General features: G+C 37.4%; 1 protein-coding gene across 1 annotated transcript in view; it reads left to right on the forward strand.

The window, feature by feature from the left end:
* Nucleotides 1-9,131, forward strand: part of ly75 (lymphocyte antigen 75) — a 61,977-nt gene extending 52,846 nt beyond the window's left edge. The window contains exons 32-35 of the mRNA XM_057840428.1: nt 1,217-1,381; nt 1,458-1,574; nt 1,707-1,880; nt 6,336-9,131. Coding sequence (XP_057696411.1) covers nt 1,217-1,381; nt 1,458-1,574; nt 1,707-1,880; nt 6,336-6,511 — 632 coding nt within the window. The 3' untranslated portion in view covers nt 6,512-9,131. The remainder of the gene's footprint in view (nt 1-1,216; nt 1,382-1,457; nt 1,575-1,706; nt 1,881-6,335) is intronic.
* Nucleotides 9,132-13,705: the final 4,574 nt, after the last annotated feature.

Consider the following 13,705-nt stretch of genomic DNA (forward strand, 5'->3'; position numbering starts at 1 on the left):
GCACCTATTCCGCCCCCAACCGAATTCGGCAGCGCTGACAAGTTGAGTGGGGTTGGGGGTTACAAATCAGCCCATATTTTTGCAAGTTGATTATATTTGATCTGTAAATTAACTTGGCCTGAAAATACTAAACCTTTGCAGTATATTGTTTTCGCGTTTTCAAGTTTGAGTATGTCAAAAGTACCAGTGATTTTTTTCATACGAAAATGAAAACAGGTCCATTCTGACCCCAACACAATACGAGGGTTAAGGCAAAACACTACCGCTTTTGTCCACCGGCGTTGCTAAAATCGACCAAAACTGAAAAGTTACCAAATGTTGCTTAGAACAAACAGCAAAATGAGATGTTTAAAAAAAAATGTTTTTACAAATTTTTTGTTAAAAGAATAAAATGGAAAAAGATTTTAAAATGTAAATAGAAAAGATTCGAAAAAACGGAAAACAATAAAATAATGCACTTAAAGTCAAAGAATATATTAATATATAACACTTGTCAAATAATACCTAATGATAATAAAAAAATCAAATTAAAATACATTTAGAATATGGATAAATTTTCATATGGAGAATTTTTTTTAAAAATCTAAATTGAATATTAATTTGTGTGTATAAAAAGAAAAAAACTACATAATTATTTTTAAATACTAGACAGAAATAGAAGAATTTTTTTTTTTTTTAATAAAACATTGAAAAAGATATAAATAATTTTAGAGAAAGTATTTTAAAAAATATGCTTATTTCGTTATTAATTTAAAAATAGATATATTTTTCTTATTTTTAATGTTCTATACTATTTAATATTTTCATTTCTATTTGTATTTTTCAATTTTCTACATAAAAATACTAGTAAAAAATGGTTAATTCTGGATTCATTCAAAAATTAAATTTTTTGGAAGGAATTTTTAAAAGTCAGAATTTTCATTAAGAATATCTTTACATTGCAGTTTAAATTCACATTGCCTTTAATTTAAAAATACATTAGAAAAAAAATAAAGTAAGAAAACGGAAAAACTTTTCCTACGTTAAAAAAAAAATCCTCATAAATTGAATATGAAACACACACACACAACAAAAGAAAGATTTTTTTTTTTTTTCAATTCAGATACACCAGATTAAATTCTTTGGACAAAAAAGAAAAACGGTATGACAATTTAACCTCTTTTTAACAAACCGATTGACTTCCCCTACATTATCTTCACATCTGCTCTGCAACCAGGAGCCAAACTCCAGACAAGTTCGAAGGTTGTCAACAACTGCCCTCGAATTAATGGCACATCCAAGTGGGTCCAACATCACGACTTCTGCTACGCCTTCGACATGAGCTTCTACAACTACAGCGTCTACGACATGCGGCAGGCCAAGAACATCTGTCGCAGCTTGGGTTGGTTCTACTCCAACTTTGACAAAACCAGGACGCCAAATCCGCTTGGTTCAATTTTTGTTTTTTTCTGGGACAGACGCTGAATTGCTGTCTGTCAAAAGCAAGGAGGAGAACGACTTTGTGTCAAAATACGTGACTGACGACCCGCTGATAACCAGTCGAGTGTGGCTCGCTGTTGATCTTGATGCCAAAGGTATATGTCCAATCAAGAAGTTTATCACTCGTAGATGTCCGATCCATTTGAAGTGGGAAGGGTGGCAGCGAATGAACGAATGAATCGGACATCTATCGCCGGCGATTGCGATCAACGAGCTTTCTCATTCAGGTGCCCCCGTCAAATGGGAGGACGGATCCGGGTTGTCCTACTCCAACTGGAAGTCTGATGCCGTGGTTAAACCCAAGGGGTCCCCGTGCGCTGTCATGGTCGCCGAGGACGGGGGATGGGATCTCGTCGGCTGCGAGTCCAGCCTCAGTCGCGTCGTATGCCAAACCCGAGCCGGTAGGTGTTCGTACCCGGGGCGATGGTGGCATAGGTAATTGAGAGGGTCGTCTGTTGATTTGAAGAATCGGTGCTTCGAATCAGTGTTGTTTTTAGCAGCCCTTTTAATTTTCGTCTTTCTCAGGATTCCCGCGGGGTCTTAAAAAGCCTTAAAAGCATGCACTTTATGAATTTGGAAATAATATATCTGGGTCTTAAAATTAGTGTTGCACCGATACCATTTTTTGGGCCCGATACCGATACCTGGCTGTGCGGTATCGGCCGATACCGATACCATTCCGATACCACTCTGTTTACAAAAATATATATATATTTGTTAGGGCTGTCAAACGATTAAAATTTTTAATCGAGTTAATCACAGCTTAAAAATTAATCGTAATTAATCGCAATTCAAACCATCTCTAAAATATGCCATATTTTTATGTAAATTATTGTTGGAATGGAAAGATAAGACACAAGACGGATATATACATACAACATACCGTACATAAGTACTGTATTTGTTTATTATAACAATAAATACACAAATGGCATTATTAACATTCTTTCTGTTAGAGTGATCCACGGATAGAAAGACTTGTAGTTCATAAAAGATAAATGTTATAGTTACAAGTTATGGTAATTTTATATTAAAACCCTTCTTCATGTTTTCGTTTTAATAGAATTTGTAAAATGTTCAATCAAAAGTAGAGTTAATATATAAGAAGAATAAAAATAACAATAATAAGAATAGAGTGACCAAAGTCTGAGTAAGTTGCCGGTTCAAGCCAGTTCACTTTACATTGTTGTTTAACTGTGTCAGAATAGGGCCTCATTACTGCAGACTGAAGTGCTTTTCTTTTTGTGAACATTATTTTTTTTTTTGAGGGATAGGAATATTATTTTTGTTGTGCTTTCACTAAATGATACTTATGTTTGTTGTGAAGGAGTTGCCGAAGCTTTTGCCAAAGAACGCCTGTGTCCACTCGCCTTTATAACATGAATATCTCTGTACATATCTTACCCAAAATACAACAAGAGACACATAATTGCCACTAAAAGAAAGAAAACTTACAGAAATATGCATGGAACACAAATAGCACAATTTAACAGCATAAACGTCTCACAACTACTAATTCTCCCACTAGTAGAAGTAATAACATTAGTATGGAACGGCGCTGCCCCCAAGCGGCCGGTGGCATTCTCTTCACTCTAAATGTACGGCGTCATTGTAATCTGTTTGAGGCAATGCGTGAGCGGGTCATTCCGTGCATGCGTTAATTACGTCAAATATTTTAACGTGATTAATTTAAAAAATTAACGCCCGTTAACGCGACAATTTTGACAGTCCTAATATGTGTATGTATATGTACAGTGGGGCAAATAAGTATTTAGTCAACCACTAATTGTGCAAGTTCTCCCACTTAAAAATATTAGAGAGGCCTGTAATTGTCAACATGGGTAAACCTCAACCATGAGAGACAGAATATGGAAAAAAAACCCAGAAAATCACATTGTTTGATTTTTAAAGAATTTATTTGCAAATCATGGTGGAAAATAAGTATTTTGTCAATACCAAAAGTTCATCTCAATACTTTGTTATGTACCCTTTGTTGGTAATGACGGAGGCCAAACGTTTTCTGTAACTCTTCACAAGCTTTTCACACACTGTTGCTGGTATTTTGGCCCATTCCTCCATGCAGATCTCCTCTAGAGCAGTGATGTTTTGGGGCTGTCATTGGGCAACACGGACTTTCAACTCCCTCCACAGATTTTCTATGGGGTTGAGATCTGGAGACTGGCCACACCAGGACCTTGAAATGCTTCATATGAAGCCACTCCTTTGTTGCCCTGGCTGTGTGTTTGGGATCATTGTCATGCTGAAAGACCCAGCCACGTCTCATCTTCAATGCCCTTGCTGATGGAAGGAGATTTTCACTCAAAATCTCTTGATACATGGCCCCATTCGTTTTTTCCTTTACACAGATCAGTCATCCTGGTCATTTTCCAGAAAAACAGCCCCAAAGCATGATGTTTTCACCCCCATGCATCACAGTGGGTATGGTGTTCTTCGGATGCAATTCAGTATCTTTAAAACGCGAGAAACTGTGTTTTTACCAAAAAGTTCTATTTTGGTTGCATCTGACCATAACACATTCTCCCAGTCCTCTTCTGGATCATCCAAATGCTCTCTAGCGAACCGCAGACGGGCCTGGACGTGTACTGGCTTCAGCAGGGGGACACGTCTGGCAGTGCAGGATTTGAGTCCCTGGCGGCACATTGTGTTACTGATTGTAGCCTTTGTTACTGTGGTCCTAGCTCTCTGGAGGTCATTCACTAGGTCCCACTGTGTGGTTCTGAGATTTTTGCTCACCGTTCTTGTTATCATTTTGACGCCACGGGGTGAGATCTTGCATGGAGCCCCAGATCGAGGGAGATTATCAGTGGTCTTGTATGTCTTCCATTTTTAATCATTGCTCCCACGGTTGATTTCTTTACACCAAGCGTTTTACCTATTGCAGATTCAGTCTTCCCGGCCTGGTGCAGGTCTACAATTTTGTCTCTGGTGTCCGTCGACAGCTCTTTGGTCTTGTCCATGGTGGAGTTTGGAGTGTGACTGACTGAGGGTTGTGGACAGGTGTCTTTTATACCGATAATGAGTTAAAACAGGTGCCATTAATACAGGTAACGAGTGGAGCCTCATTAGACTTTGTTAGAAGAAGTTAGACCTCTTTGACAGCCAGAAATCTTGCTTGTTTGTAGGTGACCAAATACTTATTTTCCACTCTAATTTGGAAATAAATTCTTTAAAAATCAAACAATGTGATTGTCTCTTTTTTCTACATTCTGTCTCTCATTGTTGAGGTTTACCCATGTTGACAATTACAGGCTTCTCTAATCTTTTCAAGTAGGAGAACTTGCACAATTGGTGGTTGACTAAATACTTATTTGCCCCAATGTATAAGGGATGCAACGATACAGTTAAGTCACAGTTTGGTACGATTTTTTATACAATTCAATACATTTAATACTCTGAAACAGAAAATACAACTGTTTTTTTGGAGGGGGGGGGGTTATTTGCTAAAAAGCAAAAAATAACAATGCCATCATATAAACAAGCATTATAGTGCATAATATTTATGTGCTTACTTATATATATATTTTGTATAAAAGTGCTGAGAAGAATCTTTACTGTCTTTACTGAAGACTAAACGAATGAATCCGCAAAATCAGCTGAATCTGCAGTCGTTCTGCATACAATAGTAATGGCCAGTGTTGTTAATAACGGCGTTACAATATAACGGCGTTACTAACGGCGTTATTTTTTTCAGTAGTGGGTAATCTAATGAATTACTTTTCTCATCTTGGCAACGCCGTTACCGTTACTGAGGGCGGAAAGGCATGCGTTACTATGCGTTACTATATTGGTCGAAAAGTCTGAGGGAGACGGACTCACCGAGACGACAGAGCAGAGCAGGAGTGGGGAGAAGGCAAGAAAGTTGTGACGCCGAGCAAACGCGATGCTAGGTAGCTCCAATAATACATGTTGTAGCCGATAGCCTACAAACTACGCCCGCATGTTATGGTAGATATGGTAGACATGGGATATCACATGTACTGTATATAGATATAACTAGATGCAAAATGGCAGACATGGCACTAAATGCGTTAGTAGACAGCCGCCATCTTAAAGCAGTAGACTTTTTAAGACGGCTCTGTTGTAGAGAACCTTCCTAGCGAATCTAAGTAACTTTTTATCTTAAATACTTCTAAATCGGCAAAATCTTGACTTGAATCTATCTTTAAATGATGAAACCGTTTTAAAACTTTCATATGTCGAAAGTAGAGAGAAGGGAACTAATGCAATAATGGGAGCAATTTTAACAACTTTTAACAGTTGATTCAGGGTAAAGGGTAAATTAGGGTAAAGAATTGGGCTCGGGCCAATTGTACCAAAAACCTTCACAAAAAACTTCACATAGCGTGGCCAATGTTTTTTTTTTTTTTTTTTTTGAGGGAAAAAAAAAGTAATTATCACCAATTACTTTGCCAAGTAACTAATTACTCTTACATTCAGGTAATTGAGTTACTAACGCAATTACTTTTTGGGAGAAGTAATTTGTAACTATAATTACTTTTTTTCAGTAAGATTAACAACACTGGTAATGGCTGTATAGTGAAGATAATCTCTACTGCTGACGTCACATTCGCCTTGTTCATCAATCCAGACTCTGGCCAGAAGTCACTCATTTTCATGGCGTGGGATTAAAAAAATTGGAATATAACGCTTCCACACACATCCAAGCGGTCCATTTCATTTGGGAGCATAAAATAACTTGTGAAGTATATGAAATAAACATGCTTTTTGCTGTCATAACAACATTAATTTAACATATGATATCCATGGTCCATCCACATGACACAGTGGCGGCCATTTTAAAATTGTGAACACTTTTTTTTAACCTGCTCTCTCAGGTTCTTCCGGGTCCCCCGTGGCGGTGGGCTTCTTCGTGGTAATTCTGCTAGCACTGGTGCTAGCTGTGGCCTTCATCGTGTACAGGAAGAAGCAAGGTCACTTTACCTCCACGGTGCGCTATAAGAGGACCACCGACCAGGCGGACACCACCAGTATTCTCACAGAAGCCGATTGAAAGCAGACGAAAGGTCACCCGTTTGTTGTTTTAGTGATTAATTTATCGATCATTTCTCACAGCTGCTTCTATGAAGAGTGGAACAACAATGGGACTGCTTGAACGCAGCGTCTTTAATTTGGCTTGAGATTTTTTTAGCTGTTTAAATTTAGCGTTTCACTGTACTTGTTGGGATTGTTTGTTTGCAAAGTGATCTGCTTTATATTATTGGCTGCCATTGACGACGGTAGACGTCCAACCTATTTGAAGTGGGAGCCTGCCAGTGAATGGATTGGACACTTACTAGCTATAAACTAGTAATGAACTCATTTAAATTCACAGCAGGGTGAGAAAAAAAAACATAATTGGACATCTATTATCGTCAAAGGCAGTGAAGGAGTTTAAAGGTTGTTTTTTTTCCCCCAATTGCACTGGCTTATGCTCACTCACAAGTTTGTAAAATGTACTAGTTTTTTTTTAAACCTGTGATGCCTGAATTTTGATTTAACAAATACATATAAAGTAATAAAGGAAATACATACAGTAGGTACATAAAAATAGTATGAATACAAAAATACTATAGAAAATCAAAGTAAAGTTAAAAATGAAAAAAAAAAAAAAAATCTAAAATTAAAAAAGAAAAGTTATGTTTTAAAAGTAGATGTATTTTTTTTATTAGATTATTTTTTTTAAATTACATAAAAAGGAGGAATTTATGATGTCCTTTTTATTTTTCTGTTTTATATTGATTTTTTAATGAAATTATTTAATACTATTTTTTAAAAGAAATCAATTTCATTTTCTAATATTTTGTTTTTTAATTACAGAACAAAGAATAAAAATTAAATTGAAAATAAAAAAATAAACTTTGAAATGGATTTTTAATAAAAATATATTTTGTTTTCTACATTTTTTATAAGTTTAAAAATAATATATATATTTTTTAAATTATAGAAAAAGTCATAGAAAATACTCAATTTATTAAATAGAATAATCAATTTAATTGTTTTTATTTATTTAGCTTTATTTTTAAATGTGTCTATGGTTAGTAATTACTAGGGTTGTTCCGATCATGTTTTTTTTTGCTCCCGATCCGATCCCGATCGTTTTAGTTTGAGTATCTGCTGATCCCGATATTTCCCGATCCGATTACTTTTTTTGCTCCCGATTAAATTCCAATCATTCCCAATAATTTTTCCCGATCATATACATTTTGGCAATGCATTAAGAAAAAAATGAATAAAACTCGAACGAATATATACATTCAACATACATTACATAAGTACTGTATTTGTTTATTATGACAATAAATCCTCAAGATGGCATTTACATTAACATTCTTTCTGTGAGAGGGATCCATGGATAGAAAGACTTGTGACTTTGTATATTGTGACTAAATATTGCCATCTCGTGTATTTGTTTAGCTTTCAGTAAATGATACTGTGGCCATGCCCAAATGCATGATGGGTGGATGTAACACGCCTTTAGCCACCATGACTGTGCGTAGTGCTACCAATTGATATATCTTCTCTGCGTTGGGAAATAACATAGGGTGTTAAAAAAAAAAGATCAATTGCTACATTGCTTCCCCACATTGCTTCCCACGATATCTCTACTCGTAGGGAGAGGGATTGTGAGGCTTTAGCCAATTAAAAAAAGGCTCATAAGGCTGCCAAAATTCATTCTACTCATTTTATGCTGCCTTTTAGCTCTCTATATAGGTCAAACGGCGCCATTACAGATTGTGCGCGACAATGGGTGAGTGGTTCGTGCAGCGCATGCATTAATTGCATTAAATATTTTAACGTGATCCTTTTTTTTTTTTTAATTAATTACCGTCGTTATCGGGATAAATTTGATAACCCTATCTTAAGCCTAAACTAAAGACTCTGGATGAGTGTAACATATTATGTCTGTAACGTTAAATACAATTAGAAAATAATTTAATTAAAATATATACATATATATATTCAAAAAAAGGCATGTCCGATTTTTTTTGCCGATTGAGATACTTTGAAAATGACGTGATCGGACCCGATCGATCGGGATCTCTAGTAATTACTTTTATGAATATTATTTTCATGTACTTACGTATGTATTCCTTCAATGATTTATGTATATTGATCAAATGCAAATTAAGGTATGTCCCGTTAACTCATTTAGAGATTTTTTGGGTCGATATGGCTTTTGTTTATGGTGTGTGCCTTTTAATTAAGAAAAATGTCCCTTACTGTGCCTTTTGGATATCTTGAAAAGAAATTGGCGCGCTTACGTCACTGGAAAAGCTTTGGTACATGCGACCGGCCCAGAGTAACGCACGTCATGGACGAACCGCAGGTGCGAGCGTCGACACTCGCCCGCCTGCCGTCTGGGTTGTTCTGACCTTTCTATGCACTTGAATACTTAGCAAGAATGCACTTTAACAGCGACATATGTTTAACACACTCGAACGCTTGGATTTGTGTTCGCTGGACACGCTTTGTACATAGTTGCTGGTGTTTGCTTGACAAACCAAAGACGCTTTTGAATGTCACTCCTGAGATTTTTTGTTTAAACTGGATTTGTGTGAATATGTAAAGCGCCACTTTTTTCGTTTAAAATCAGGTACAGATTCAGTTCAATAAATGCTCCTTCTCTTGGATTGCTTCTTTGTTTTTAAAATAAATGGTTGAATTTTTTGCTTGATTCCCCCCCCCCAGTTATTTGAAGACATCAAAATTAAAGACAAAAATTTTAATTCTATAACCCCTTCAGACCTGAGCATGCTGCTGAAGGACATGACACGTTCTAAACCAGGTGTTACATGAAATTTCCGGGTTCGCGGTGAGTCAGCAATAAGCACACTTTTGCTCAATAGGCAATGTATATTCATGATTACTGCAGAGCTCAAAAGGTATATTGAGTACAATCCCACAAAAGCAAGCAGAATCAGCATAACATATAAAAACAATAACGCTAGATATAGATTGTCACTTCTAAAATCCCCGCGCTACGGTTAAAGCACACAAGCACACAAAAACAATAACACTAGATATAGATTGTCACTTCTAAAATCCCCGCGCTACCGTTTAAGCACAAATATTCTCCTAACAATAAAAAGAACTCTTACCGTGACAAAAGGGCGGAGAGCCAACGCCCCGATCAGAGTCAGAAGAGGAACAAAACCGAGGGATCCGTACGTTATCCTTCGGCGGACTCTAACGGGGTGGAGAATGCTCCTGGCTTAATAACAGTACATCTCGTGAGCACAAAGGTGGCCAACCTCTAAGCTCAGAAGATGAACCATTTTGCCCATATTCCCTCCCCGCTATGGTATGATATTCCCTCCCAGTTGAGGTTTGTTGTGTTACATAGGCGCCAGTATGTTGTGAGTGCAAAACACGTTATCTCGTGAGATTCCCTCTCAACTGTGGAACAGACGCCAGGATGGTGTGAAGAACAATAACAGGTGTCGAAGTGGCGGAGTAAACAAGTTTATTGTAAGCAATATTATGGCTATTCACTCCGGGTGATGTAATCACATATTTTACCCATCATTCCACCCTTTGACCCGGAATGAATTTAATTAATCAACCCTTCTATTCACTCCGGGTCATATAATCACATATTTTACCCATCACCAGGGGTCCCAAAACTTTTTCCTGTTAGGGCCACATAACTTTTCCCTTCTCTGATGAGGGGCCGGGGTCTGTTTGTAACAGAAAAAGTGACGATTGCAGGAGTGCCTAAATTGAAAAAATTTTGGGTTTTCAGAAAGCCAGAATCAAATAACCCTTTCTGGATTCTTCACGGAACAAAAGTAAATAAAATAAAAATAATAATATAGTAACAATAACACTATTAATTAAATAGATAATAACCAAATAACCCTCTCTGGTTCCTCCCAGAAAAAAGCCAGAAAATAACACTACTGAAAAAAATGAAAAAAATCAAAATGCTCTCTAGTATTGTTCAGGGGGGCGGACCAAATGTGGAGGCGGGCCGTATCTGGCCCACGGGCCGCTGTTTGGGAACCCCTGTTCTAAACCAATAAATACACTAAATTTAGCTGCTATTGCCACTTCTGGGAGATGATTGGATGAAACTCCACCCATTGAAATCAAATAATGAGGTTTAGCACACTCTTTGCTATTTTTGGCTCGTTAAAAATGGCTGAGACAAAACGCCACTTCAAAAAGGCAAATGTAGGTGCGTATATCGAACATACATTAACATTAAAAATAACCAAAGCATGAAATATCTCCGACCAAAGAATTGCACTTTGTTCTGGTGATTAAAAATCAGCGATTTTTTTTTTTTTTGCTCAGTGGAAAAAATGCAGGTCTGAAGGGGTTAAATCTTTTATTAATAAATATACAGTGGGGCAAATAAGTATTTAGTCAACCACTAATTATGCAAGTTCTCCTACTTGAAAAGATTAGAGAGGCCTGTAATTGTCAGCATGGGTAAACTAACCTCAACCATGACAGACAGAATGTGGAAGAAAAAAAAAACTGAAAATCACATTGTTTGATTTTTAAAGAATTTATTTGCAAATCATTGTGGAAAATAGGTGTTTGGTCAATACCAAAAGTTCATCTCAATACTTTGTTATGTACCCTTTGTTGGCAATAATGGAGGCCAAACGTTTTCTGTAACTCTTCACAAGCTTTTCACTCACTGTTGCTGGTATTTTGGCCCATTCCTCCATGCAGATCTCCTCTAGAGCAGTGATGTTTTGGGGCTGTCGTTGGGCAACAAGGACTTTCAACTCCCTCCACAGATTTTCTATGGGGTTGAGATTTGGAGAGTGGCTAGGCCACTCCAGGACCTTGAAATGCTTCTTACGAAGCCACTCCTTTGTTGCCCTGGCTGTGTGTTTGGGATCATTGTCATGCTGAAAGACCCAGCCACGTCTCATCTTCAATGCCCATGCTGATGGAAGGAGATTTTCTCTCAAAATCTCTCGATACATGGCCCCATTCATTCTTCCTTTACACAGATCAGTCATCCTGGTCCCTTTGCAGGAAAAACAGCCCCAAAGCATGATGTTTCCACCCACATGCTTCACAGTGGGTATGGTGTTTCGGATGCAATTCAGTATTCTTTCTCCTCCAAACACGAGAACCTGTGTTTCTACCAAAAAGTTGTATTTTGGTTTCATCTGACCATAACACATTCTCTCAGTCCTCTTCTGGATCATCCAAATGCTCTCTAGCGAACCGCAGACGGGCCTGGATGTGTACTGGCTTCAGCAAGGGGACACGTCTGGCAGTGCAGGATTTGAGTCCCTGGCGGCGCATTGTGTTACTGACAGTAGCCTTTGTTACTGTGGTCCCAGCTCTCTGTAGGTCATTCACTAGGTCCCCCCCATGTGGTTCTGCAGGGTACCCGCGGGTTGTTTTAAGTATTAAAAAAGCATTGAATTTAGTTTTCCATTATTAAAGGTATTAAAAGTATTAAATTAGCTGTCGTAAGTCTGGAATTTTTTCACCATGGTTTTAATTTTCAAGAACATCTCAGTGCAACCTAAATTATATCCGTGACGAAGTTTTTTTTTTTTTTTTTTTAATCCATAACGAAGATGAGGCGTAGAATTTTTACGATGCACTGCACCTCGTTCGTGCACGCCGTTAGCATCATTAGCGTCAACATCACAACAGCAGGCAATCACACAGTACTGTGTGCTAATGCAAGGAACTGCTCAGATGCCTTAGTTATGTTCGACGAAAGCCTCAACAAGAAAACCAAGTCCAAACAGTTGGACCAGCATGTGAGGTATTGGATCGGCGACCAAGTCGCATCCAGATACTTTGGGTCGCAGTTTATGGGTCATGCGAAGGCAGTGGACCTGCTTAACATTTCAAAGTAAGTTGCCAATTTCTCCAATTAAAATGTGTTAGATGCAATAATGTATTTCTGCACGGTTTGCCTTTCAAATGAATGTGAATTTAACAGTTTTAACTCAAGAGTTAGCCATGTTCAATGGGGTATTGGCAGGTGCACTAGCCTTAGCATGGATAAACCGGAGTCGTAGATTCACCATCACTCTCAGATACACAACACGGTTGACACTATTATTGGAACGAGTGCGGGGTAACGTACTAACGTTGATCTGAATAACATGGAATGGTGATAGGCAAATTATAATGTAGGTGATAGTAAAACACCTCCTGGTATATTTAAATGTTTTTCTTGATTAAATAAGAGTATGGATTTTCTCTATCTGATTAAAAGAAATGTCTTCAATAGCTAACAAAGGATTAACATGTGTTTTGTATACTTCTTGTAATGTGATTAGAAAAAACATTTACCAAGGGAAATGGTCATGTGTAGCTTTTTTATTTTGTGGTAATTAATGGTAAACTTCTGCCATTTAGTGGCTGTTTTTTAAACTTTCACTGCCAATTGCAAGCACTTTACAGTTATGGTGGCCAACTTGACAATAACCTACCTACCACCTTGACTAGGTCCTCTTAAAAGGGAAAGCTGTTGTATTGCAAATGTAATTTCTGAAGTTGCTTTACAATAATAGTGTAAAATCAATTTTATCCTGGGAAAAAAATTCTGAAAGACCTTATATTTAAATTAAATGTGTTTTAACTGTATCTTCAATAAATGTGCATTCTTTTGTCAAACACACTTAGTAAGTGAGGTTAAATTTGATGTTCAGTGCTTTATTTTTTTAATATGATTCAATATTATCTAAATAATGAGTGCGAGAAATTAATTTTCAGTTGAAATGGCATTAAAAAAGGTCTTAAAAGTCTCGAATTTAGATTTAACAATCCTGGGGGGACCCTGTTCTGGGATTTTTGCTCACCGTTCTTATCATTTTGACGCCACGGGGTGAGATCTTGCATGGAGCCCCAGATCGAGGGAGATTATCAGTGGTCTTGTATGTCTTTCATTATCTAATAATTGCTCCCACAGTTGATTTCTTCACACCAAACGTTTTACCTATTGCAGATTCAGTCTTCCCAGCCTGGTGCAGGTCTACAATATTGTCTCTGGTGTCCTTCGACAGCTCTTTGTTCTTGGCCATAGTGGAGTTTGGAGTGTCACTGACTGAGGTTGAGGACAGGTGTCTTTTATACCGATAATGAGTTAAAACAGGTGCCATTAATACAGGTAACGAGTGGAGCCTCGTTAGACCTCGTTAGAAGAAGTTAGACCTCTTTGACAGCCAGAAATCTTGCTTGTTTGCAGGTGACCAAATACTTATTTTCCACTGTA

This window comes from Corythoichthys intestinalis, chromosome 1 (assembly GCF_030265065.1).
Source record: "Corythoichthys intestinalis isolate RoL2023-P3 chromosome 1, ASM3026506v1, whole genome shotgun sequence".
In the NCBI taxonomy this organism is placed as follows: Eukaryota; Metazoa; Chordata; class Actinopteri; order Syngnathiformes; family Syngnathidae; genus Corythoichthys; species Corythoichthys intestinalis.